This window comes from Oncorhynchus clarkii, chromosome 30 (genome assembly GCF_045791955.1).
Source record: "Oncorhynchus clarkii lewisi isolate Uvic-CL-2024 chromosome 30, UVic_Ocla_1.0, whole genome shotgun sequence".
Taxonomy (NCBI): Eukaryota; Metazoa; Chordata; class Actinopteri; order Salmoniformes; family Salmonidae; genus Oncorhynchus; species Oncorhynchus clarkii.
The window spans coordinates 40,831,828-40,858,828 of record NC_092176.1 but is presented as its reverse complement, the minus strand read 5'-3'; the positions used below and the strand labels follow the sequence as shown (position 1 = coordinate 40,858,828).

Here is a 27,001-nt window from a genome sequence, read left to right as displayed (position 1 = left end):
TTCTATTCTATTGGACTACTGTCAGAAAGGTGAGTGTGAGTGTCTTCTTCGATGGAATATTCTATTCTATTGGACTACTGTCAGAAAGGTGAGTGTGAGTGTCTTCTTCGATGGAATATTCTATTCTATTGGACTACTGCCAGAAAGGCAGTGTTTTCCATAAACGTCTAAATAGCCGATAACAGATCAAATTGTAAGCCGGCTACTTTTTCCACATCATAAATAAACTAGGTTTCTTTTCATTTAAAACTTTCAAATCGCAGGTCAGAAGAGTCTGTATAGGCTTCTCCCGAACGATATGCATAATCTAGTGATCTATTGGTAGGACAGGTGTCTGTCAGTCACAAAGAGAGCGAAGACAGAGAAACCGCTGGTTTGTCAGTCTGCTGTCTGTCCCGCCTCTCGATACCTATGTTATTTTTGTACACCGTGGTTGGCTGCAGTCAAATGTATTTTCATGGGGGAGGGAGACCATGATGTTTCTCCTGTGAGTGAAAATCCACAAGAGATTTTATATATATTTTTTTTTGTATTTTTGTATTTTCCTCAGATTCTAAACCCGTGAAGACTTGTCAGTGACTGCTAAAGTGACTTGTCAGTGTAGCCTAGTGATGAGTTGTTCTGTTTGATCGGATTTGTTGGGGGCACGGAACTAGAACGCATGGGTTTGAGGGACGTTCATTTGGCTCCCTAATTTGCGTAATGATAGGCTACTACTGCTTTTTGCCGATTATCTGCAGATAAATTATGAAAACATTCAATGATTATGTTGAACACAGGAACAATTGGTAGTGGAGAGCGCCTCATTCTGGTCCAAAATATGATAAAAGAAAACGGATTGAAGTTTATAAAAGCTAATGTCATGATACATATATAGTATTATTAAAGATAGTGAAATGGCCTACTGATTTGATTAAAGCGTTGACACTGAAGTCATCAACAGCTGCTTTCTGTGTATTAAAGCTCATGTTTAACACCTGCTTCATTCTTCAGTCATACCTGTAGTTCTGTTTTTTTATTTTATATAAAAATAAAAAAAATACCCATTTTTTTCCCTCCACAATTGTGTAATAGTTACAGTCTTGTCTCATCGCTGCAACTCCCATACAGACTCGGGAGAGGCGTCCTCCAAAACACAACCCAACCAAGCTGCACTGCTTCTTGTCATAGCGCCCATCCAACGCGGAAGCCAGCCGCACCAATGTGTCGGAGGAAACACCGTGCACCATCGCCTCCAATACCTCCTGGTTAGTGCAGTGAACCGCCACAGGAGTCGCTGGTGCGCGATGAGACAAGGATTTCCCGACCGGCCAAACCCTTCCTCCTTATGCATCGCGCCACGGACCTCCCGGTCGCGGCCGGTTACATGTCTATTTCTCTCTCTGCCTCTCTGTGTCTCTGTCCGTCTTTGCCTCTGACTCTGTCTTTCCCTCCCTTCAGGTATGAAGCTGCCGTCACGGGGGCCCACCCAAGTGGACAGTGATGAGGAGGCCAAGTGGAACCAGACTGAGGATGAGGGGCAGGGTGGCCACTGCTGTGCCTGTCCCAAAACAGACAAACAGCTGAAGGAGGCAGAGGACTCAGAGTACCGCAAGACCTTCGAGAACTACATTCACAACGTGGTCTTCAAGTACGTATGACATCTACCTCAGTCAATCAATCAAGGACATATGTCTCTATTTCTCTCTCTACCGCACTGCTGTCTTGACCTGAATGCTCAGCTATGAAAAGCCAACTGACCTGTTGCACTCTCTGTAACCACTGTGATTATTATTTGACTGGTCATCTATGAACGTTTGAACATCTTGAAGAACGATCTGGCTTTAATAGCCATATACTCTTATAATCTCCACCCGGCACAGCCAGAAGAGGACTGGCCACCCTCGGTGCCTGGTTCCTCTCTAGGTTTCTTCCTAGGTTCCTGCCTTTCTAGGGAGTTTTTCCCAGCCACTGTGCTTCTGCATTGCTTGCTCTTAGGGGTTTTAGGCTGGGCTTCTGTATAAGCCCTTTGTGACAACTGCTGATGTAAAAAAGGACTTTATATAATCCATTTGATTGATATCGATTGATTGATAAATCAATCAGTCAAAGTCTTTATTGTATAAATTATAATTTGTTAATTGTGTAATCAGGGTACAAAAGAACCCGCATACATAACATAACACATCATGTACACACACTAGAGGTCAACCGATCATGGCCGATAAATTAGGGTCGATTTCAAGTTTTCATTACAATCGGTAATCTGCTTTTTTGGACGCCGATTATGGCCAATTACATTGCAATCCACGAGTAAACTGTGGCAGGCTGACCACCTGTTACGCGAGTGCAGCAAGGAGCCAATGTAAGTTGCTAGGTAGCGTTAAACTTAGAATGTTTTTTATAAGATATCTTCACATAATCACCAGTTAATTACTCATGGTTGATGATATTACTAGGTTAACTAGCTTGTTCTGCGTTGATTATAACCAATGCAGTGCCTGTTAATTTATCATCGAATCACAGCCTACTTCAACTTCGCTAACGGGTGATGATATACAAGAGCGAATGTACCTAACCATAAACATCAATGCCTTTCTTAAAATCAATACACATTAGTATATATTTTTAAACCTGCATATTTAGTTGAAAGAAATTCATGTTAGCAGGCAATATTAACCAGGTGAAATTGTGTCACTTCTCTTGCATTCAGTGCACGCAGAGTCAGGGTATATGCAACAGTTTGGGCCACCTAGCTCGTTGCGAACTGTGAACTAATTTGCCAGAATTTTACAGAATTATTACATAACATTGAAGGTTGTGCAATGTAACAGCAATATTTAGACTTAGGGTTGCCACCTGCTCGATAAAATACGGAACGGTTCCGTATTTCACTGAAAGAATAAATGTTTTGTTTTCGAAATGATAGTTTCCGAATTTGACCATATTAATGACCTAAGGCTCATATTACTGTGTTTATTATATTATAATTAAGTCTATGATTTGATATTTGATAGAGCAGTCTGACTGACCGGTGATAGACAGCAGCATGCTCGTAAGCATTCATTCAAACCTTACTGCATTAGCAATGATTGAAGCACAGCGCTGTTTGTGACTTCAAGCCTATCAACTTCCGAGATTAGGCTGGTGTAACCAAAGTGAAATGGCTAGCTAGTTAGGGGGACGGAAGCTATACTGTTTTACTGGCAATACTAAAGTGCCTATTAGAACATCCAATAGTCAAAGGTATATGAAATACAAATGGTAGAGAGAGAAATAGTCGACACGTCATAATCCTCTAACACACACACATTCACAATGTGTTTTAGGTAAGCTGTCGTCATTCATCATTTGTCATCCCTTCCCTTCCTGTTGTCAGACAAGCTGAGCGATCTTTACCTGCATACTGTTTCCCCAACAACACACATCATCCAACTCGGATAACTGGCTTGGTCCCAATAATCCTTTCTCCCGGTGTTCATGGATTTGAAAAGAAATTAAACTTTTTCCGGCGGGCATGCTTTGAAATGTATGGGGAGTAGTGAACGAGTGAGGAAGGAGAGACTGTTGGGACGCAACAGTTATTTTTTCTTCAAGGCTAATTGAATCCTCATTTTGTTTAGTGCCTTATGAATACGACTCAGCAACCTACCCAGTAGCAATAAACTCAACATAATGGTGTGATATATATTTATTTCACCTTTATTTAACCAGGTAGGCAAGTTGAGAACAAGTTCTCATTTACAATTGCGACCTGGCCAAGATAAAGCAAAGCAGTTCGACACATACAACGACACAGAGTTACACATGGAGTAAAACAAGCATACAGTCAATAATACAGTATAAACAAGTCAAAGGAAAGGCCATGGTGGCAAAGTAAATACAATATAGCAAGTAAAACACTGGAATGGTAGTTTTGCAATGGAAGAATGTGCAACGTAGAAATAAAAATAATGGGGTGCAAAGGAGCAAAAAATAAATAAATAAATTAAATACAGTTGGGAAAGAGGTAGTTATAGGTGGGCTATGTACAGGTGCAGTAATCTGTGAGTTGCTCTGACAGTTGGTGCTTAAAGCTAGTGAGGGAGATAAGTGTTTCCAGTTTCAGAGATTTTTGTAGTTCGTTCCAGTCATAGGCAGCAGAGAACTGGAAGGAGAGGCGGGCAAAGGAAGAATTGGTTTTGGGGGTGACCAGAGAGATATACCTGCTGGAGCGCGTGCTACAGGTGGGAGATGCTATGGTGACCAGCGAGCTGAGATAAGGGGGGACTTTACCTAGCAGGGTCTTGTAGATTACATGGAACCAGTGGGTTTGGCGACGAGTATGAAGCGAGGGCCAGCCAACGAGAGCGTACAGGTCGCAATGGTGGGTAGTATATGGGGCTTTGGTGACAAAACGGATTGCACTGTGATAGACTGAATCCAATTTGTTGAGTAGGGTATTGGAGGCTATTTTGTAAATGACATTGCCAAAGTCGAGGATTGGTAGGATGGTCAGTTTTACAAGGGTATGTTTGGCAGCATGAGTGAAGGATGCTTTGTTGCGAAATAGGAAGCCAATTCTAGATTTAACTTTGGATTGGAGATGTTTGATATGGGTTTGGAAGGAGAGTTTACAGTCTAACCAGACACCTAAGTATTTGTAGTTGTCCACGTATTCTAAGTCAGAGCCATCCAGAGTAGTGATGTTGGACAGGCGGGTAGGTGCAGGTAGCGATCGGTTGAAGAGCATGCATTTAGTTTTACTTGTATTTAAGAGCAATTGGAGGCCACGGAAGGAGAGTTGTATGGCATTGAAGCTTGCCTGGAGGGTTGTTAACACAGTGTCCAAAGAAGGGCCAGAAGTATACAGAATGGTGTCGTCTGCGTAGAGGTGGATCAGAGACTCACCAGCAGCAAGAGCGACCTCATTGAGATATACAGAGAAGAGAGTCGGTCCAAGAATTTAACCCTGTGGCACCCCCATAGAGACTGCCAGAGGTCCGGACAGCAGACTCTCCGATTTGACACACTGAACTCTATCAGAGAAGTAGTTGGTGAACCAGGCGAGGCAATCATTTGAGAAACCAAGGCTGTCGAGTCTGCTGATGAGGATGTGGTGATTGACAGAGTCGAAAGCCTTGGCCAGATCGATGAATACGGCTGGCTGCACAGTAATGTTTCTTATCGATGGCGGTTAAGATATCGTTTAGGTCCTTGAGCGTGGCTGAGGTGCACCCATGACCAGCTCTGAAACCAGATTGCATAGCAGAGAAGGTATGGTGAGATTCGAAATGGTCAGTAATCTGTTTGTTGATTTGGCTTTCGAAGACCTTAGAAAGGCATGGTAGGATAGATATAGGTCTGTAGCAGTTTGGGTCAAGAGTGTCCCCCCCTTTGAAGAGGGGGATGACCGCAGCTGCTTTCCAATCTTTGGGAATCTCAGACGACACGAAAGAGAGGTTGAACAGGCTAGTAATAGGGTGGCAACAATTTCGGCAGATCATTTTAGAAAGAAAGGGTCCAGATTGTCTAGCCCGGCTGATTTGTAGGGGTCCAGATTTTGCAGCTCTTTCAGAACATCAGCTGAACGGATTTGGGAGAAGGAGAAATGGGGAAGGCTTGGGCGAGTTGCTGTTGGGGGTGCAGTGCTGTTGACCGGGGTAGGAGTAGCCAGGTGGAAAGCATGGCCAGCCGTAGAAAAATGCTTATTGAAATTCTCAATTATAGTGGATTTATCAGTGGTGACAGTGTTTCCTATCTTCAGTGCAGTGGGCAGCTGGGAGGAGGTGTTCTTATTCTCCATGGACTTTACAGTGTCCCAGAACTTTTTTGAGTTAGTGTTGCAGGAAGCAAATTTCTGCTTGAAGAAGCTAGCCTTGGCTTTTCTAACTGCCTGTGTATATTGGTTTCTAGCTTCCCTGAACAGCTGCATATCACGGGGGCTGTTCGATGCTAATGCAGAACGCCATAGGATGTTTTTGTGTTGGTTAAGGGTAGTCAAGTCTGGGGAGAACCAAGGGCTAAACCTGTTCCTGGTTCTACATTTCTTGAATGGGGCATGTTTATTTAAGATGGTTAGGAAGGCATTTAAAAAAAATATCCAGGCATCCTCTACTGACGGGATGAGATCAATATCCTTCCAGGATACCCCGGCCAGGTCGATTAGAAAGGCCTGCTCGCTGAAGTGTTTCAGGGAGCGTTTTACAGTGATGAGTGGAGGTCGTTTGACCGCTGACCCATTACGGATGCAGGCAATGAGGCAGTGATCGCTGAGATCTTGGTTGAAGACAGCAGAGGTGTATTTAGAGGGCAAGTTGGTTAGGATGATATCTATGAGGGTGCCCGTGTTTAAGGCTTTGGGGAGGTACCTGGTAGGTTCATCGATAATTTGTGTGAGATTGAGGGCATCAAATTTAGATTGTAGGATGGCTGGGGTGTTAAGCATGTTCCAGTTTAGGTCGCCTAGCAGCACGAGCTCTGAAGATAGATGGGGGGCAATCAGTTCACATATGGTGTCCAGAGCACAGCTGGGGGCAGAGGGTGGTCTATAGCAGGCGGCAACAGTGAGAGACTTGTTTTTAGAGGTGGATTTTTAAAAGATTTTTAAAAGTAGAAGTTCAAATTGTTTGGGTACAGACCTGGATAGTAGGACAGAACTCTGCAGGCTATCTTTGCAGTAGACTGCAACACCGCCCCCTTTGGCAGTTCTATCTCGTCTGAAAATGTTGTAGTTTGGAATTAAAATTTCAGAATTTTTGGTGGTCTTCCTAAGCCAGGATTCAGACACAGCTAGAACATCCGGGTTGGCAGAGTGTGCTAAAGCAGTGAATAGAACAAGCTTAGGGAGGAGGCTTCTAATGTTAACATGCATGAAACCAAGGCTATTACGGTTACAGAAGTCGTCAAAAGAGAGCGCCTGGGGAATAGGAGTGGAGCAAGGCACTGCAGGGCCTGGATTCACCTCTACATCGCCAGAGGAACATAGGAGGAGTAGAATAAGGGTGCGGCTAAAAGCAATTAGAATTGGTCGTCTAGAACGTCTGGAACAGAGAGTAAAAGGAAGTTTCTGGGGGCGATAAAATAGCATCAGGGTATAATGTACAGACAAAGGTATGGTAGGATGTGAATACAGTGGAGGTAAACCTAGGTATTGAGTGATGAAGAGAGAGATATTGTCTCTAGAAACATAATTGAAACCAGGAGATGTCATTGCATGTGTGGGTGGTGGAACTAATAGGTTGGATAAGGTTTAGTGAGCAGGACTAGAGGCTCTACAGTGAAATTAGCCAATAAACACTAACCAGAACAGCAATGGACAAGGCATATTGACATTAAGGAGAGGCATGCTTAGTCAAGTGATCAAAAGGGTCCAGTGAGTGGAGAGGTTGGTTGGGGGTCACGGCGATTTAGACAGCTAGCCAGGCCATCGGTAGCAAGCTAGCATAGGATGGAGGTCTGTTATTAGCCACCTCTTGCGTTCCGTCAGTAGATTAGTGGGGTTCCGTGTGGTAGAGGGGATTAATCCAAATCACACAACAACAACAAAAATAAGAACAATAGATATAGTTATATATAGCCGGATAACTCCTTCGGATAGATAACATTGGCAGTCCAGTTGTGAAGGCCCGGTGGGGCTCCGCGTAGGCAGTAAAACGGGTCCGAATAGGTTACTGCAGCCCAGGAGTGATTGATGGAACTCAGGAGTGATTGACGGAGCTGGCTAGCTCCGGAATAATTTATGTTTGCTCCGGAATCGACTAAAGCCGATAGTCACACGGATAGCAGCTAGCTAGCTGTGAGATCCAGGTATGAATGTCCAGAGAGCGGTTGAAATCCAGGGACATGGAGAGAGAAATTGGTCCGGTATGTTCCGTTCCGAGCCGCGCTGCGCCGTACAAAACTGGCGATAGATTTTCGAGCTAAAGGATAGCTGATGACCACAAACCGTGGTTAGCTGAATACTAACGATTTGCCAGTAAAGAAGCTAACTAGCTTCTGAACTAGCTTCCGATTAGCTTCTGGATTAGCTTCTGAACTAGCTTCCAATTAGCTTCTGGATTAGCTTCTGGGCTAGCTCCTGGCTAGTTTCTGGCTAGCTTCTGGCTAGTTTCTGTCTAGCTTCTTGGAGTTTCTGGCTAGCTTCTTGGAGGATTACAGATTTGAGGTAAATAATACTTTTTTATAAATATAAATTGGTGAGGCGGGTTGCAGGAGAGTGTTTTGAAGAAGAGTTGATGGAAAATTTAAAAAATGTATGTGAAAAAAAGTTGTGTGTGTGTGTGTATATATATATATATATACGGGACAAGACGAGGACAAAATACGTCTGAACTGCTATGCCATCTTGGAAACAAAACCAAAATATATAGCAAATAGTTGTTATAATAAAATAAATGATTGATTTGATTAATTCATTGATTATCCCTCATTCCCTCCAAGACCAAGACAGCGCCGCTCCGCCATGGGCGTAGCCAATCAGATGCTGCCATCATTCGCGGCGACGCCCACCACCCTGTCCGAAGGTTTCGCCACCCGCGGCCCAGACAGTGACGATGCAAATGGTGTGGAGAGCACTAAAATCCAGCTGACAGTGTTTTCCAAGGAGTCTACAGTCATCTCCGGCCTCCGACACTTTACCTCGTACCAGATTGATGTGCTGGCCTGCAACCACCCCACAGACCCCTCACGCTGCAGTACGGCAGCCTTCGTCTCAGCTCGCACCATGCCTAAGGGTGAGGCTATCTACATACTAGTACACTACACATACACGCACACCCACTACTTAAAGCGATACTTTGGTAATGAGGCCTTTTATCTACTTTCCCAGAGTTAGATGAACTCATGGATTCCATTTTGATGTCTCTGTGTCCAGTATGAAGAAAGTTGGACGTAGTTTCGCAAGCCAATGCTAACTAGCGTTAACGCAATGACTGGAAGTCCGTGGTATCTGCTTGCATAAAAAGTGAATTCGACTCTGGGGAAGTAGAAACAGGCCCTCATTACCAAAATCCCAAAGTATCCCTTTAAGAAACCACTGTAAGAAGTAATAAACCAGTTTAACATGATGATTTCTTGTCTACCTTTGCACAGTATTTCTAGACCAAGGATGTTTGTAGTAGTAGGATAGTAATGAGACCATTTTAAAACCTTGTGTATCCTGTCTACAGACAAAGCAGATGACATAGTGGGGCCCATCAGCTATGACACAGTTAATATTAAGTGGCTTGAGCCTAATGCCCCCAACGGCATGATCATCCTGTATGAAGTCAACTATAAGAGAGAGGGAGACACAGAGGTGAGAGCTCTCATACAAGACACACAGGTATGCAAACGCACACAGGTACGCAAGCATAAACACACACACAAGCAGGCGCATGCTGAACACTGGATGTGCCCTATAGTCTCACTTAATATAATACAGTCTCTCTGTGCTCTCATTTAGTGAATAGGACCGTTAACGGAAAAGTAATAATAGCCCGATGTTGCATCAGCGCTGTGTTTTAGTTACCACGGAAACACTGCAAATGCCATAGTCATCGCTGATGTTGAAAACAACATAATCACTCCGGTGGTTCTCAAATAATATTGCACAAACATGTTTTCCTCAAATCAGGTCATTAGTTTTATTATTGGCTTATATGCAATGATTTCAAAACACATCTGATTCACACAGACATTCTATTCTATTTGCTCCCAATCTTAAGTCTATTATTACGCATTTGATCAATTCCTCTTCTCAATCAATCAACAAAAAATATATATCTTAAGTGGCTTATTAAGCCCTTCTCCTGTCCCCTCCAATTCCTCTCCTCTTACAATGCAGATAAATTAAAGTAAAGTGTGTGTTTGTTCTAGGAGCTGCACCACTGTGTGTCCAGGAAGATGTACCAGCAGTCGGAGGGCTGCAAGCTGAGTGTGGTGCATCCTGGGAATTATACCGTGAGGATCCGAGCCACCTCGCTGGCAGGAAAAGGCTCCTGGACTGACCCCACGCACTTCTATGTAGAAGACCTGCGTAAGAGACATACACACACACCACACACAGACCAATCAGTGAATCAATCAAATATAAGTTGTATATGCAGCTTTTACATTAGCAGTACCAGAAACCTGGCCTAAATCTCCTAAACATTAGAGCACACCGAGGCACAGTAAAATTAAGAAAATAATTGTATGTGACCATAACTGACTTTCTCCATGTCTTTTTAGGGGTGGATCCATCCAACATGTTGAAGATTATCATTGGTTCAGTCGTTTTTATCGTTTTGCTGATACTGATGACAGCGGGAGGATTCCTCATGTTCAAGAAGAAGTGAGTATTATGCTTACTACACGTCTATCTTATTACAGCCAACCCAACTGTCTATGAAAGAATCGGCCTGGTGTCTGTTGTTCAAGAAAAGGTACGTAAGTGTTACAAAGCTTCTCTCCTGTCTAGTTGGATTACACCGATTACAATGACTTCTCTCCCATTAGGAATACATCGCCTGCTCCCCTAAATTCAACCTAGAGCCTATGTGGGTTAATATTGCCTTATGAACCTGTCTTGAATGACAATCCATCAGGCCACTATGAGGTCTAACTGTGATTAAATTCACCCAAAAAGTGTTTTGATATACATAACCTGCAATTTTGAAAATCACTGCATTCAACTCTGTGTAGATCAGTCAATTCTAAACATAAAGACTTAAAACTCAGGATTCTCTCTCCCGGGTGGCGCAGTGGTTAAGGGCGCTGTACTGCAGCGCCAGCTGTGCCATCAGAGTCCCAGAGTCCCTGGCACCTACTACCATACCCCGTTCAAAGACACTTCAATCTTTTTTTCTTGTCCATTCATCCTCTGAATGCTACACAATCCATGTCTCAATTGTCTCGAGGTTTAAAAATCCTTAACCTGTCTCCTCCCCTTCATCTACACTGATGGACGTGGATTTAACAAGTGGCATCAATAATGGATCATATAGCTTTCAATCTGGTCAGTCTGTCATGTTTTGAGCACTCAAGTGTATAATCATGATATATTATTAACCCCTACCTCCTTGTGTTCCCTCAAGGCAAACCCAGGGCCCCTCTGGATCCCTCTACACATCCTCCAACCCAGAGTACCTTAGTGCTGCTGACAGTAAGGACACATTATAATATTATTCTTTGTTCTCAGCTGACCTTTGTGAATACACCTGTTTAAAAGCACAGCTGACTGGATTTTGATGTTCAAACTAGTATACCATGTAAATAGACAACTGACACATACTAGCTGTCACAACATGGTGTGAATCAGAGATGTGGAATGTACAAGACTTGATTGTTACTGTCTAGTAGCCATTGACTGTGTGTGTGTGATGTGATCTGCAGCGCACGACGACTGGGAGGTGGGCAGAGATAAGATCAACATCCTGCGTGAACTGGGTCAGGGCTCGTTCGGCATGGTCTACGAGGGCATCGCCAAGGACATCGTGAAGGGCGAGCCGGAGACAAGCGTGGCGGTGAAGATGGTCAACGAGTTGGCCAGTCTGAGAGAGAGAATAGAGTTCCTCAACGAGGCCTCCGTCATGAAGGGCTTCACCTGCCACCACGTGGTAAGAGACCTACAGAGGTTATAGGGGATGCCACCTTACGTTTACATTTTTTGTCATTTAGCAGCTTGTAATAAGGATCAATAAAATGTATTTTTAAAGCCCTTTTTACACCAGCCGATGTCACAAAGTACTATACAGAAACTCAGCCTAAAATCCCAAACATTAAGCAATGCAGGTGTAGAAGCATGGTGGCTAGGAAAAACTCCCTAGAAAGGCAGAAACCTAGTGAGGAACCAGGCTAGGAGGGTGGCTAGTCCTCTTCTGGCTGTGCCGGGTGGAGATTATAACAGAACATGGCCAAGATGTTAAAATGTTCATAAATGACCAGCAGGGTCAAATAATAATAATCACAGTAGTTGTAGAGGGTGCAACAGGTCAGCACCTCAGGAGTAAATGTCAGTTGGCTTTTCATAGCCGATCATTCAGAGTTAGAGACAGCAGGTAGTCCTGACGCATGGTCCCAGGGTTCAGGTCCTCTGGGAGGAGAGAGGAGAGAGAGATAATTAGAGGGAGCATACTTAAATTCACACAGGACACCAGATAAGACAGGATAAATACTCCAGACATAACAGACTGACGCTTGCCTGCCGACACAAACTATTGGTGAGGAAGGTGAGACCACCACATACCATGATCATGAATAGTAGAATTGTCTTCAAAAAGTAGGTTGGTAGCTGCCACAGTTCAAGAATCAAAGCAAGTAAGGTAAACAAAATATTCCCTCAGGTGCGTCTGATGGGTGTGGTCTCTAAGGGCCAGCCCACTCTTGTTGTCATGGAGCTGATGACACATGGTGATTTGAAGAGCTACCTGCGCTGCCTCCACCCTGACTCAGAGGTACATACACACATTCTACTGCCCCCTTGTGTCTTGTGCCCTTGCCCCTTGTGTCTTGTTGGAAACCAGACTAGTCTTGCACTGTCTCTAGCTGGCTGGCTGACCAACTCTGCTGGCCAGAGCGAGACTAAATTGCACCCGATTCCCTATATAGTGCACTCCTTTTGACCTGAGCTCTATAGGCCCTGGTCAAAAGTGGTGCATGCTATACGGAATTGGGTGCCGTTTGGGATGCAACCTAGAATTATTGTGGCCCTCATGTTTTGTAAAATAGCTCTCGAATTAATAAATGTTTATTGTTTATTTTTTTACAGAATAACCCTACAGGGCGCCCGCCCCCCACTCTGAAGGAGATGATTCAGATGGCAGCAGAGATAGCAGACGGCATGGCCTACCTCAAAGCCAAGAAGTTTGTCCACAGAGACCTGGCTACTAGGAACTGCATGGTGGCACAGGACTTCACTGTCAAGATAGGAGGTAGATACACATACAGTGCCTTGCGAAAGTATTCGGCCCCCTTGAACTTTGCGACCTTTTGCCACATTTCAGGCTTCAAACATAAAGATATAAAACTGTATTTTTTTGTGAAGAATCAACAACAAGTGGGACACAACCATGAAGTGGAATGACATTTATTGGATATTTCAAACTTTTCTTAACAAATCAAAAACTGAAAAATTGGGCGTGCAAAATTATTCAGCCCCCTTAAGTTAATACTTTGTAGCGCCACCTTTTGCTGCGATTACAGCTGTAAGTCGCTTGGGGTATGTCTCTTATCAGTTTTGCACATCGAGAGACTGAAATTTTTTCCCATTCCTCCTTGCAAAACAGCTCGAGCTCAGTGAGGTTGGATGGAGAGCATTTGTGAACAGCAGTTTTCAGTTCTTTCCACAGATTCTCGATTGGATTCAGGTCTGGACTTTGACTTGGCCATTCTAACACCTGGATATGTTTATTTTTTGAACCATTCCATTGTAGATTTTGCTTTATGTTTTGGATCATTGTCTTGTTGGAAGACACATCTCCGTCCCAGTCTCAGGTCTTTTGCAGACTCCATCAGGTTTTCTTCCAGAATGGTCCTGTATTTGGCTCCATCCATCTTCCCATCAATTTTAACCATCTTCCCTGTCCCTGCTGAAGAAAAGCAGGCCCAAACCATGATGCTGCCACCACCATGTTTGACAGTGGGGATGGTGTGTTCAGCTGTGTTGCTTTTACGCTAAACATAACGTTTTGCATTGTTGACAAAAAGTTCAATTTTGGTTTCATCTGACCAGAGCCGCTTCTTCAACATGTTTGGTGTGTCTCCCAGGTGGCTTGTGGCAAACTTTAAACAACACTTTTTATGGATATCTTTAAGAAATGGCTTTCTTCTTGCCACTCTTCCATAAAGGCCAGATTTGTGCAATATACGACTGATTGTTGTCCTATGGACAGAGTCTCCCACCTCAGCTGTAGATCTCTGCAGTTCATCCAGAGTGATCATGGGCCTCTTGGCTACATCTCTGATCAGTCTTCTCCTTGTATGAGCTGAAAGTTTAGAGGGACGGCCAGGTCTTGGTAGATTTGCAGTGGTCTGATACTCCTTCCATTTCAATAGTATCGCTTGCACAGTGCTTGCACAGTGCTCCTTGGGATGTTTAAAGCTTGGGAAATCTTTTTGTATCCAAATCCGGCTTTAAACTTCTTCACAACAGTATCTCGGACCTGCCTGGTGTGTTCCTTGTTCTTCATGATGCTCTCTGCGCTTTTAACGGACCTCTGAGACTATCACAGTGCAGGTGCATTTATACGGAGACTTGATTACACACAGGTGGATTGTATTTATCATCATTAGTCATTTAGGTCAACATTGGATCATTCAGAGATCCTCACTGAACTTCTGGAGAGAGTTTGCTGCACTGAAAGTAAAGGGGCTGAATAATTTTACACGCCCAATTTTTCAGTTTTTGATTTGTTAAAAAAGTTTGAAATATCCAATAAATGTCGTTCCACTTCAATTGTGTTGTTGATTGATATAAAATACAGTTTTATATCTTTATGTTTGAAGCCTGAAATGTGGCAAAAGGTCGCAAAGTTCAAGGGGGCCGAATACTTTCGCAAGGCACTGTATATACACGAGCTGGGATGACCAAAAATGATCAACATGACCTTATTTTGCTTATGACGGTCATTTTTTGTGATTTTGCTACACAACGTTCCTGTAGATTGGTCAACAGTAATAGCCTATGCATTATTGTTTGTTCCTGTTATGAAAGTATCTGCCTGTTTCCCTTTGGCTGCTGTGTGAGCGAGCCACTCCCTCTCCCGACTGTGCACGAGAAATGCACTCTGAGAATTTGATCATTGCTCAAAATACAATTGCGGAAAAATACAGTTTTTAAAGCAACTACCCTCCTAGTTACAGAGAGGAGAGTCGCAGCTTTTTGTGAGTATATAATTGATATATTTTGAGTTCATAGCACCACTTTATTTAGTATTGGTTTTGTTGTGGAGCCGAGTGGAGCGCTCCACTTGCGGTAAATAGACCTACATCAAGTAGCCTAGGCCTAGTGCTGGAAAGGTTTTGTACAACATTACATTTACTAATAGATTAATCAATTAGCCTACATGGCTATCCAGCAAAAAAATCCTATTTAGAGTAAGTCTAGCTAAGTGTTTTGAGTTCCCACTTCCTCAGGCGGTGAATAATATAGCCTAGGCCACAAAGATGTCTGCAAATTCCTCTCTGAAGCATCATTCTGGATCCTTTTTTTTTTTTGACCGGTTGCACCTAAAAATATAAATCATGCATTCCGTGGATATGTTAGATGAAATAGCTTTTTTAATCATAGGCTGTTGTCTTACTTGGCACTGGGAAAAAGATGTATAGAGCCCTGCCGCTAATGTAAAGTAACTGTAAGTAACTGTCCATTAAAAACAAAATGTATTGTTGTATTTATCGTTATCGAGCAAAATAGTTACGTTTTTCGCGTTATGACTTTTTGTCCATATCGCCCAGCTCCATTATATACACACACAAATGGCCGACAGTACTTGACTGTCAAGAAGGAGGTATGGCAACTCACCACTTTTAAAGGAGGGGAGTTGAACAAATTCAGTTGTACTGTTTCTACGGACTATACATTAATCAGTTAAATACACCCTTATTAAGCGTTTAATATGGTAATATAGTTAAAAACCAAGTCAAAGAATATAATTTGAATATTTTTGAGTCATAACATAATATCTGTGGGTTGTGTTCTAATTGTCCCCCACTCCTTCAGACTTTGGTATGACCAGAGACATCTATGAGACAGACTACTACAGGAAGGGAGGGAAGGGTCTGCTTCCTATCCGCTGGATGGCTCCTGAGTCTCTGAAGGATGGAGTGTTCACTGCAAACTCAGACTGCTGGTGAGGACACTTGATTGTGTTTGTCTGTCTTTCTCTGTGTGAATGCTTGCCAACTGTCGAAAGCAGGGATGGGCAACTGCAGTCCTCACGGGCCGAAGTGGTGTCACTGTTTTTCACCATTCAAATGTTATTTGTCACATGCTTTTGTAAACAACCGGTGTGTTTTTCCAAACATATCACGACTCAGGATATGACCAGATCCAGACACAGGAGGCGGATAGTACAGTTCTCATAATATTTATTATACAAGGGCACAGGCCAGGTCAGGTCAGGTCAGGTCGAGGGCAGGAAGAGGTCAGAGTCAGAGGTACAGAACGGCAGGCAGGCTCAGGGCAGGCAGAATGGTCCGAAATCCAAGGCAGCAATAAACAGGTACAGAATATCAGGCAGGCTCAGGGCAGGCAGAATGGTCAGAACCGGGGAGACTAGAAAACAGAAACTAGCAAGACTGGAAATGGGAAAACACGCTGGTAAGACTTGATGGGACAAGACAAACTGGTAACAGACAAACAGAAAACACTGGAATAAATAACTAAGAGATAATGGGGACAAATGGGAGACACCTGGTGGGGGTGGAGACAGATGAAAAAGATCAGGGCGTGACAGAACAATGCAGAGAGGGAAATCTATATACAGTACCAGTCAAAAGTTTGAACACGCCTACTCATTCAAGGGTTTTTATTTATTTTTTTATTATTTTCTACATTGTAGAATAATAGTGAATGCATCATAACTATGAAATAACACATATGTAGTAACCAAAAAAGTGTTAAACAAATATAAATATATTTAATATATGAGATTCTTCAAAGTAGCTTTGCCCTTTGCCTTGATGACAGTTTTGCACACTGTTAGCATTCTCTCAACCAGCTTCATGAGGTAGTCACCTGGAATGCATTTCAATTAACAGGTGTGCCTTGTTAAAAGTTAATTTGTGGAATTTATTTCCTTCTTAATGCATTTGAGCCAATCAGTTGTGTAGTGACCCAGACAATATTATTGGCACCTTCTAGAAGGGGTGGTATACAGAAGATAGTCATATTTGATTAAAGACCAAGTCCATATTATGGCAAGAACAGCTCAAATAAGAAAAGATAAACGACAGTCCATCATTAGTCAATCCGGAAAATTTCAAGAACTTTGAAAATTTCATCAAGCGCTATGATAAAACTGGCTCCCATGCAGACCGCCACAGAAAGGGGGGACCCAGAGTTACCTCTGCAGCAGAGGATAAGTTTGAGTTACCAGCCTCAGAAATTGCAGCCCAAATAAATGCTTCACAGAGTTCAAGTCACAGACACATCTCAACATCAACTGTTCAGAGGAGACTGCGTGAACCAGGCCTTCATGGTCAAATTGCTGCAAAGAAACCACTACTAAAGGACACCAATAAGAAGTAGAGACTTGCTTGGGCCGAGAAACACAAGCAATGGACATTAGACCGGTAGAAATCTGTCTTTTGGTTTGATGAGTCCAAATTTAAGATTTTTGGTTCCAACCACTGTGTCTTTGTGAGACGCAGAGTAGGTGAACGGATTATCTTCGCATGTGTGGTGCCACCGCGAAGCATGGAGGAGGAGGAGTTGTGATGGTGTGGGGTTGCTGACACTGTCTGTGATACACAATGAGTCAAATACACAATGAGTAACGATAACTTGGCTATATACAGTCGTGGCCAAAATATTGGCACCCTTGCACCAAATGCACCATTTCTTCCAGGAAACTGTTTAAATTAAAACATATTTTGGTATCCATATATTTATGTCTTCAGTGTGCAGTTGAACAAAACAAAAAATTAACTAAATCTTAGCTAATTCCACAAAGAATTCCTACAATGGGGTGGCAGGTAGCCTAGTGGTTAGACCGTTGGGCCAGTAACCAAAAGGTTGCTGGATCAAATCCCGAGCTGTCAAGGTAAAAATCTGTCGTTCTGCCCCCGAGCAAGGCAGTTCCCCAGGCGCCAACGACGTGGATGTCAATTAAGGCAGCACCCCGCACCTCTCTGATTCAGAGGGGTTGGGTTAAATGTGGAAGAGACATTTCAGCTAAAGGCATTCAGTTGTACAACTGACTAGGTATCCCCCTTTCCCCCAATTGAGCCAGACAATATTATTAGAAATAATTAGATTTCAAGCAGGTTAGATAATAATTAGATTTCATTTACTTTGGATTTGAACTCAGCTGTGGTGAGTTGAAGGTGCCTGTGTTACGCCCCTGAAAACAGGGGAGAAATAATCACGAGCGTGATACGGTGTTGTATTCTCAATTCAACTTTAGTGTAATGATTTCACAAAAGTAACACATTACAAAACAACAGAAAACCCATTATACAACTAACACAGCAAAATATCTTATTAACAACGTACATGTTCATTCACAATCGACACAAAATGGCAGCTACTCTCAGTACGATGCTATTCTTCACTTCAACCGAGCAGGGCTAATATTACTCTCTTCAAACTTAACTCTAACTTCCTCAAGACGTTACTAAGACACACCTTAAACACTCTTGACATGTTAGCGAGTTATAACATTTAAATTATTATTTTTATCATCAATAAAGTACCTGAAAACAGGGGAGAAATAATCACGAGCATGATACGGTGTTGTATTCTCAATTCAACGTTTAGTGATATGAGAAAAGACCCCGATTTCCCCAGGAATATGGGTGGAGACCAGAGCAATCGATCTCCGGCTCATAGATTAAGAGCATTTCGTAGATCACAGATTAACACTTTTAGGCACCACAAAATAAAGTAATCAATATAACGTTTACACATTACTCTCAATTCTTACCCTTTGACAGATTTTAACGTTAACACAATTATATGAATGTTATTCATCTCTATCAACTAATACTGAATGCATATTTTTAACCTTAGATGTTTTACGATCCTCACATACTATAAACTTACTAATACTTTTTAATGTATAACAGGCTATGAATATTTCCTTTAACCTAAAATAAATAATTAAATAATTTTGCACGCCCAATTTTTCAGTTTTTGATTTGTTAAAAAAGTTTGAAATATCCAATAAATGTCGTTCCACTTCATGATTGTGTCCCACTTGTTGTTGATTCTTCACAAAAAAATACTTTTTTATATCTTTATGTTTGAAGCCTGAAATGTGGCAAAAGGTCGCAAAGTTCAAGGGGGCCGAATACTTTCGCAAGGCACTGTAAATATGTACATATAGGTAGGGGTAAAGTGACTCTGCAACAGGATAGATAATAAACGGTGGCAGCAGCGTATGTGATGAGTCAAAAGAGAGTGCAAAAAGAGTCAATGCAGATAGTCCGGGTAGCTATTTGGTTAACTATTTAGCAGTCGTAAAGGCCCTGCATGGTCAATCCGGCATCTGCAATGGCCGTGCAGCATTTGCGGTGATATGGCCTCTGCAGACATCAGGGCATTCATACTTCTCGCACTTTACGGAGCAGCGCAGAACCGTTGAGCATAGTTGTTGTGAAGGAAAGTGTCAAGGAGGTGAGTTTGTGTTTATACAGCACCTCCCGCCTCACCTACCATTAACCAATCAGGTCACTGGGTCATATACGGAGCCCTCTGCATCGTTAAAAAATTTGGGAGGCGCACAGCGATGCGGTACAGATCTCCATTTTGCCTCTGCATGCCTCCATTTTTGGATCAAGCATAAATTGGCTTTTTTGGTTTGGGAGTAAAAGCTGTTCAGGGTCCTGATAAGTAGAGGCTGGTTGGAGGAGGGAGCTAAAGGAGGACAGGCTCATTGTAATGCCTGGAATGGAATAAATTGAATGGTATCAAACACATTAAGCATATGGAAATCACATGTTTGACTTTGTTCCATTAATTCCATTCCAGCCATTACAATGCATCTATCCTCCTATAGCTCATCCCACCAGACTCCACTGGTCCTGTTGGTTACAGACTTGGTGCATTGGTATCGCTTTTGCCATGCAGTAGCAGAGAGAACAGTCTATGACTAGGGTGGCTGGAGTCTTTGACAATTTTTAGGGCCTTCCCCTGACACGGCCTGGTAGAAATGTCCTGGATAGCAGAGAGTTCGGATGGCATGTAGCACCTTGCCAAGTAGTTGCTATAGCAAGTGGTGATGCAGGAAGTCAAGATGCTGTCAATGGTGCAGCTTTATAACATTTTGAGGATCTAAGGGCCCATTGCCAACTCTTTTCAGCCTCCTGAGGGGCAAGAGGCGTTGTCACACCTACTTCACACCTGTGTTGGTGTGTGGACAATGTTAATTCCTGAGGTGGACACCAATGAACTTGACAGCCGACGTGGATGGGGGGGTGCTTGCTCCGTTTCCTGTTGTCCACAATCAGCTCCTTTGTCTTGCTGATAGCGATTAACTGAAATTTCGGTTATTTTTCCGATTTTAACCTGTTAGTGATCCCTTCGTGCGCCAATCCCTTTTTGCGGGATCGATTTGGCAACATCCAGTGAAATTGCAGAGTTCAAACTACAGAAGATAGTCCGATTTTCGACCATAAATGGTCCTTTTGTTCGATAAATTCCTTCTTTATATCCCCAAAATGTCATTTACATTTATTTGGCGCGTTTGATTCAGAAATACACAGGTTCCAACTCGCCCAACATGACTACAAAGTATCTAATAAATTACCTGTAAACTTGGTCCAAACATTTCAAACAACGTTCCTAATCCAACCTCAGGTATCCTAAAACGTAAATAACCAATAAAATTTAAGACGGGATAAACTGATTCCAATACCGGATAAAAACAACGTGAAGCGCGTTCAAGTTCACGCGCACCAAACATTAGACTCCACTTGGAGTGACACTTACAAAGAACAGCCATACTTCTTCATTTCTCAAAAAAAAAACATCGAACAATTTCTAAAGACTGTTGACATCTAGTGGAAGCCATAGGAACTGCAACCAGATTCCTATTAATATTAGTATTTTTTTTCTTCCCCTGGATGGTTTATAGTTTCCATCAGTTTACTGAACTGTTCAATTATTTGAATTCCATTTTGTTCATTTTTTCCCGAGTTTGGGAAACCCTGATCTACAGTGGCTTGCGAAACTATTCACCCCCCTTGGCATTTTTCCTATTTTGTTGCCTTACAACCTGGAATTAAAAAAAAAATAATTCGGGGGGGTTTGGTGTCATTTGATTTTACACAACATGCCTACTACCACTTTGAAGATGCAAAATATTTTTTGTGTGTGAAACAAACAAGAAATAATACAAATAAAACAGGACTTGAGCGTGCATAACTATCCCCCAACCCAAAGTCAATAGTTTGTAGAGCCACCTTTTGAAGCAATTTCAGCTGCAAGTCTCTTCGGGTATGTCTCTATAAGATTGGCACATCTAGCCACTGGGATTTTTGCCCATTCTTCAAGGAAAAACTTCTCCAGCGCCTTCAAGTTGGATGGGTTCCGCTGGTGTACAGCAATCTTTAAGTCATACCACAGATTCTCAATTGGATTGAGGTCTGGGCTTTGACTAGACCATTCCATGACATTTAAATGTTTCCCCTTAAACCCATCGAGTGTTGCTTTAGCGGTATGCTTATGGCCATTGTCCTGCTGGAAGGTGAACCTCCGTCCCAGTCTCAAATCTCTGAAAGACTGAAACAGGTTTCCCTCAAGAATTTCCCTGTATTTAGCGCCATCCATCATTCCTTCAATTCTGACCAGTTTCCCAGTCCCTGCCGATGAAAATCATCCCCACAGCATGATGCTGCCACCACCATGCTTCACTGTGGGATGGTGTTCTTGGGGTGTTGTGTTTGCAGCAGACATAGCATTTTCCTTGATGGCCAAAAAGCTCAATTTTAGTCTCATCTGACCAGGGTACCTTCTTCCATATGTTTGTGGAGTCCCTCAAGGCTCCCACATGCCTTTTGGCGAACACCAAAAGTGTTTGCTTATTTCTTTCTTTAAGGAATGACTTTTTTCTGGCCACTATTCCGAAAAGCCCAGCACTGTGGAGTGTATTGGCTTAAAGTGCTCCTATAGACAGATACCAATATCCGCTGTGGAGCTTTGCAGCTCCTTCAGGATTATCTTTGGTCTCTTTGTTGCCTCTCTGATTAACGCCCTCCTTGCCTGGTCTGTGAGTTTTAGTGGGCGGCCCTCTCTTGGCAGGTTTGTTGTGACATATTCTTTCCAATTTTTAATAATGGATTTAATGATGCTCCATGGGATGTTCAAAGTTTCTGATATTTTTTTACAACACAACCCTTTACTTCTCCACAACTTTGTCCCTGGCCTGTTTGGAGAGCTCCTTGGTCTCCTTGGTCTTCATGGTGCCGCCCCTTGCTTAGAGGTGTTGTAGACTCTGGGGCCTTTCAGAACAGGGGTACCGTTGAAGTCGGAAGTTTACATACATTTAGGTTGGCGTCATTAAAACTTGTTTTTCAACCACTCCACAAATTTCTTGTTAACAAACTATAGTTTTGGCAAGTCGGTTAGGACATCTACTTTGTGCATGACACAAGTATTTTTTCAACAATTGTTTACTGACAGATTATTTCACTTAGAATTCACTGCATTACAATTCCAGTAGGTCAGAAGTTTACATACACTAAGTTGACTGTGCCTTTAAATAGCTTGGAAAATTCCAGAAAATGTCATGGCTTTAGGAGATTCTGATAGGCTAATGGACATAATTTGAGTCAATTGGAGGTGTACCTGTGGATGTATTTCAAGGCCTACCTTCAAACTCAGTGCCTCTTTGCTTGACATCATGAGAAAATAAAATAAATCTGCCAAGACCTCAGAAAAAAATTGTAGGCCTCCACAAGCAATTTCCAAACGGTTGAAGGTACCATGTTCATCTGTACAAACAATAATATGCAAGTATAAACACCATGGGACCACGCAGCCATCATACCGCTCAGGAAGGAGATGCGTTCTGTCTCCTACAGATGTACGTACTTTGGTGCAAAAAGTGCAAATCAATCCCAGAACAACAGCAAAGGAGCATGTGAAGATGCTGGAGGAAACCGGTACAAAAGTATCTATATCCACAGTAAATCTGGTCCTATATCAACACAACCTGAAAGGCCGCTCAGCAAGGAAGAAGCCACTGCTCCAAAAACCGCCATAAAGAAAGCCAGACTACGGTTTGCAGCTGCACATGGGGACAAAGATTTGTACTTTTTGGAGAAATGTCCTCTGGTCTGATAAAACAAAAATAGAACTGTTTGGCCATAATCACCAAGGACAACAAAATCAAGGTATTGGAGTGGCCATTACAAAGCCCTGACCTCAATCCTATAGAAAATGTGTGGGCAGAACTGAAAAGGCGTGTGTGAGCAAGGAGGCCTACAAACCTGACTCAGTTACACCAGTTCTGTCAGGAGGAATGGGCCAAAATTCACCCAACTTATTGTGGGAAGCTTGTGGAAGGCTACCCGAAACATTGACCCAAGTTAAACAATTTAAAGGCAATGCTACCAAATACTAATTGAGTGTATGTAAACTTCTGACCCACTGGGAATGTGATGAAAGAAATACAGGCTGAAATAAATCAATCTCTCTACTATTATTCTGACATTTCACATTCTTAAAATAAAGTGGTGATCCTAACTGACATAAAACAGGGAACTTTTACTAGAATTGTGAAAAACTGAGTTTAAATGTATTTGGCTAAGGTGTATGTAAACTTCCAACTTCAACTGTATACCGTAATTTCCGGACTATAAGCCGCTACTTTATTCCCACACTTTGAACCTCGTGGTTTATACAATGACGCGGCTAATTTATGGATTTTTCCCGCTTTCACAAGATTCATGCCACCAAAAAACTGAGCACCGTCACATAATGTGATCGTAAATCAAACTTCCCATCATTCTGATTACTGATGCAGCTTTCAAGTTGAAGGCAATAAATCTGGCTGTTGGAAAAGGAAATAGCTGCTGCATGGGAGCTTGGCCTTAATGAGTCGATGATAAGACGTTGGAAACAGCAGCGAGGAACTGACTCAGTGCAGAAAGACAACAAAAGCTTTCAGAGGGAATAAATAAAAATGTTTAAAAAATGTAACTCTTACAGAATTCCCCATTCACACTATAAGATTGAAAGTTGGTATTCAGCACTCCTAAAATAGTGATTTTGTCAGACAGCATAGGCAGCAGCTCTATACTTTATGAGTTGATAAGCAGTAATAGTCACAACTGTGGGACTTTTATTGTTTTATTCTGTGTTACAGCATTCAACCCACATGTATCAAAACCTAAATGGAAAACCGTGATTTTTTAAATTTATTTTTGTAATAACCAAAATGAAACCGAACTGACCTCAAAGAACAATAAATTCCTTAACACTACTTGCTGATGTTAAGTGAGAGGTTGTTGCCCTGGCACCTCACTGCCAGGTCACTGACCTCCTCCCTATAGGCTGTCTCATTGTCGTCGGTGATCAGGCCTCCTGATCAGGATCAGGCACCATCGTGTCGCTAGTAAACACAGCTGATTAAACTAATTGCTAAATCTGAACTGAATATCATGATTATTTGATTATTGGAGTCAGGTGTGTTAGCTGGGACTGTGGCAAAAGTGTGAAACCAATCAGGCCCTCGAGGACTGGAGTTGCCCATCCCTGGTCCAGATGGACAGAATCTGGATCTTCTCAAGATTTCTCTCCCTACCTATCCACCTATGGAGTTTTTCCTTGCCACTGATTTTTTTCTCTCTCCTATGTTTTTTCTCTCTTCCAGGTCATTTGGTGTGGTGCTGTGGGAGGTCAGTACCCTAGCAGGGCAGCCATACCAGGGCCTGTCCAACGAGCAGGTCCAGAAGTTCGTCATGGACGGAGGATTTCTGGACCGACCAGACAACTGTGCTGACCGGCTGTAAGTCTCCGTACTGTACATATCTATGTCCAGCTGTGACTGGTCATAACAAGATTAATCATTATTGAAGGGAACTGTATGGAACATGGATTACACTTTTGTGTGTGATATTGATGAAATCCTGCTTAAACGACGCTCTCAACTATAAGATGTAACAGCAGCTCCTCTCTCCTGCTATTCAGACACGACCTGATGTCGATGTGCTGGCAGTATAACCCCAAGCTGCGTCCAAGCTTCCAGGAGATCATCGAAATGCTCCACGAGGACCTTCACCAGTCCTTCCAGGAGGTTTCCTTCTACTACAGTCAGGAAAACAAGCCTCAGGAGCAGGAGGACTTTGACCTAGACATGGACAACATGGAAAGCATTCCCCTGGACCCGTCCTCCTACTCCCAGAGAGGGGACCACAGTTCCTCGTACTCTCAGAGGGGAGACCACAGCTCATTGCTGGGGTTGAGACAAAACAGTACACACACATGAACGGGGGAAAGACGAACGGACGGATAGAACTAACAGAACACTGTATGGATATTGAATCCCTTAGGCCAAACCTTTCCTCACACAGATGCATAGATAGGAATATATTTTTATTTTGTTTGTTCATTTTATATACAGTGCCTTGCGAAAGTATTCGGCCCCCTTGAACTTTGCGACCTTTTGCCACATTTCAGGCTTCAAACATAAAGATATAAAATTGTATTTTTTTGTGAAGAATCAACAACAAGTGGGACACAATCATGAAGTGGAACGACATTTATTGGATATTTCAAACTTTTTTAACAAATCAAAAACTGAAAAATTGGGCATGCAAAATTATTCAGCCCCCTTAAGTTAATACTTTGTAGCGCCACCTTTTGCTGCGATTACAGCTGTAAGTCGCTTGGGGTATGTCTCTATCAGTTTTGCACATCGAGAGACTGAAATTTTTTCCCATTCCTCCTTGCAAAACAGCTCGAGCTCAGTGAGGTTGGATGGAGAGCATTTGTGAACAGCAGTTTTCAGTTCTTTCCACAGATTCTCGATTGGATTCAGGTCTGGACTTTGACTTGGCCATTCTAACACCTGGATATGTTTATTTTTGAACCATTCCATTGTAGATTTTGCTTTATGTTCTGGATCATTGTCTTGTTGGAAGACAAATCTCTGTCCCAGTCTCAGGTCTTTTGCAGACTCCATCAGGTTTTCTTCCAGAATGGTCCTGTATTTGGCTCCATCCATCTTCCCATCAATTTTAACCATCTTCCCTGTCCCTGCTGAAGAAAAGCAGGCCCAAACCATGATGCTGCCACCACCATGTTTGACAGTGGGGATGGTGTGTTCAGGGTGATGAGCTGTGTTGCTTTTACGCCAAACATAACGTTTTGCATTGTTGCCAAGAAGTTCAATTTTGGTTTCATCTGACCAGAGCACCTTCTTCCACATGTTTGGTGTGTCTCCCAGGTGGCTTGTGGCAAACTTTAAACAACACTTTTTATGGATATCTTTAAGAAATGGCTTTCTTCTTGCCACTCTTCCATAAAGGCCAGATTTGTGCAATATACGACTGATTGTTGTCCTATGGACAGAGTCTCCCACCTCAGCTGTAGATCTCTGCAGTTCATCCAGAGTGATCATGGGCCTCTTGGCTGCATCTCTGATCAGTCTTCTCCTTGTATGAGCTGAACGTTTAGAGGGACGGCCAGGTCTTGGTAGATTTGCAGTGGTCTGATACTCCTTCCATTTCAATAGTACTGCTTGCACAGTGCTCCTTGGGATGTTTAAAGCTTGGGAAATCTTTTTGTATCCAAATCCGGCTTTAAACTTCTTCACAGCAGTATCTCGGACCTGCCTGGTGTGTTCCTTGTTCTTCATGCTCTCTGCGCTTTTAACGGACCTCTGATTCTATCACAGTGCAGGTGCATTTATACGGAGACTTGATTACACACAGGTGGATTGTATTTATCATCATTAGTCATTTAAGTCAACATTGGATCATTCAGAGATCCTCACTGAACTTCTGGAGAGAGTTTGCTGCACTGAAAGTAAAGGGGCTGAATAATTTTGCACGCCCAATTTTTCAGTTTTTGATTTGTTAAAAAAGTTTGAAATATCCAATAAATGTCGTTCCACTTCATGATTGTGTCCCACTTGTTGTTGATTCTTCACAAAAAAATACAGTTTTATATCTTTATGTTTGAAGCCTGAAATGTGGCAAAAGGTCGCAAAGTTCAAGGGGGCCGAATACTTTTGCAAGGCACTGTATATCCATAGAAATGTTCCTGATTCATGATTTCAGCTGGCTGAGAAAAGCTGCCAGTCTGTCTGTCTCGTCCCGACTCCGGACATATTCATTACCCTAGTTTACCTGGAGATCGAATTTCAATATTGAAACAATGTTTGAAATGTCATAGAGACAGACAGCAAGTTTA

At 42.6% G+C, this 27,001-nt stretch overlaps 1 protein-coding gene across 1 annotated transcript in view; it reads left to right on the top strand.

Moving 5' to 3' along the window:
• Positions 1 to 25,073, top strand: part of LOC139389556 (insulin receptor-like) — a 54,644-nt gene extending 29,571 nt beyond the window's left edge. The window contains exons 12-24 of the mRNA XM_071136373.1: positions 1,441 to 1,630; positions 7,328 to 7,333; positions 8,401 to 8,693; positions 9,129 to 9,256; positions 9,817 to 9,976; positions 10,171 to 10,273; positions 11,016 to 11,083; positions 11,314 to 11,537; positions 12,264 to 12,374; positions 12,689 to 12,851; positions 15,641 to 15,770; positions 24,459 to 24,593; positions 24,776 to 25,073. Coding sequence (XP_070992474.1) covers positions 1,441 to 1,630; positions 7,328 to 7,333; positions 8,401 to 8,693; positions 9,129 to 9,256; positions 9,817 to 9,976; positions 10,171 to 10,273; positions 11,016 to 11,083; positions 11,314 to 11,537; positions 12,264 to 12,374; positions 12,689 to 12,851; positions 15,641 to 15,770; positions 24,459 to 24,593; positions 24,776 to 25,073 — 2,009 coding nt within the window. The remainder of the gene's footprint in view (positions 1 to 1,440; positions 1,631 to 7,327; positions 7,334 to 8,400; positions 8,694 to 9,128; positions 9,257 to 9,816; positions 9,977 to 10,170; positions 10,274 to 11,015; positions 11,084 to 11,313; positions 11,538 to 12,263; positions 12,375 to 12,688; positions 12,852 to 15,640; positions 15,771 to 24,458; positions 24,594 to 24,775) is intronic.
• Positions 25,074 to 27,001: the final 1,928 nt, after the last annotated feature.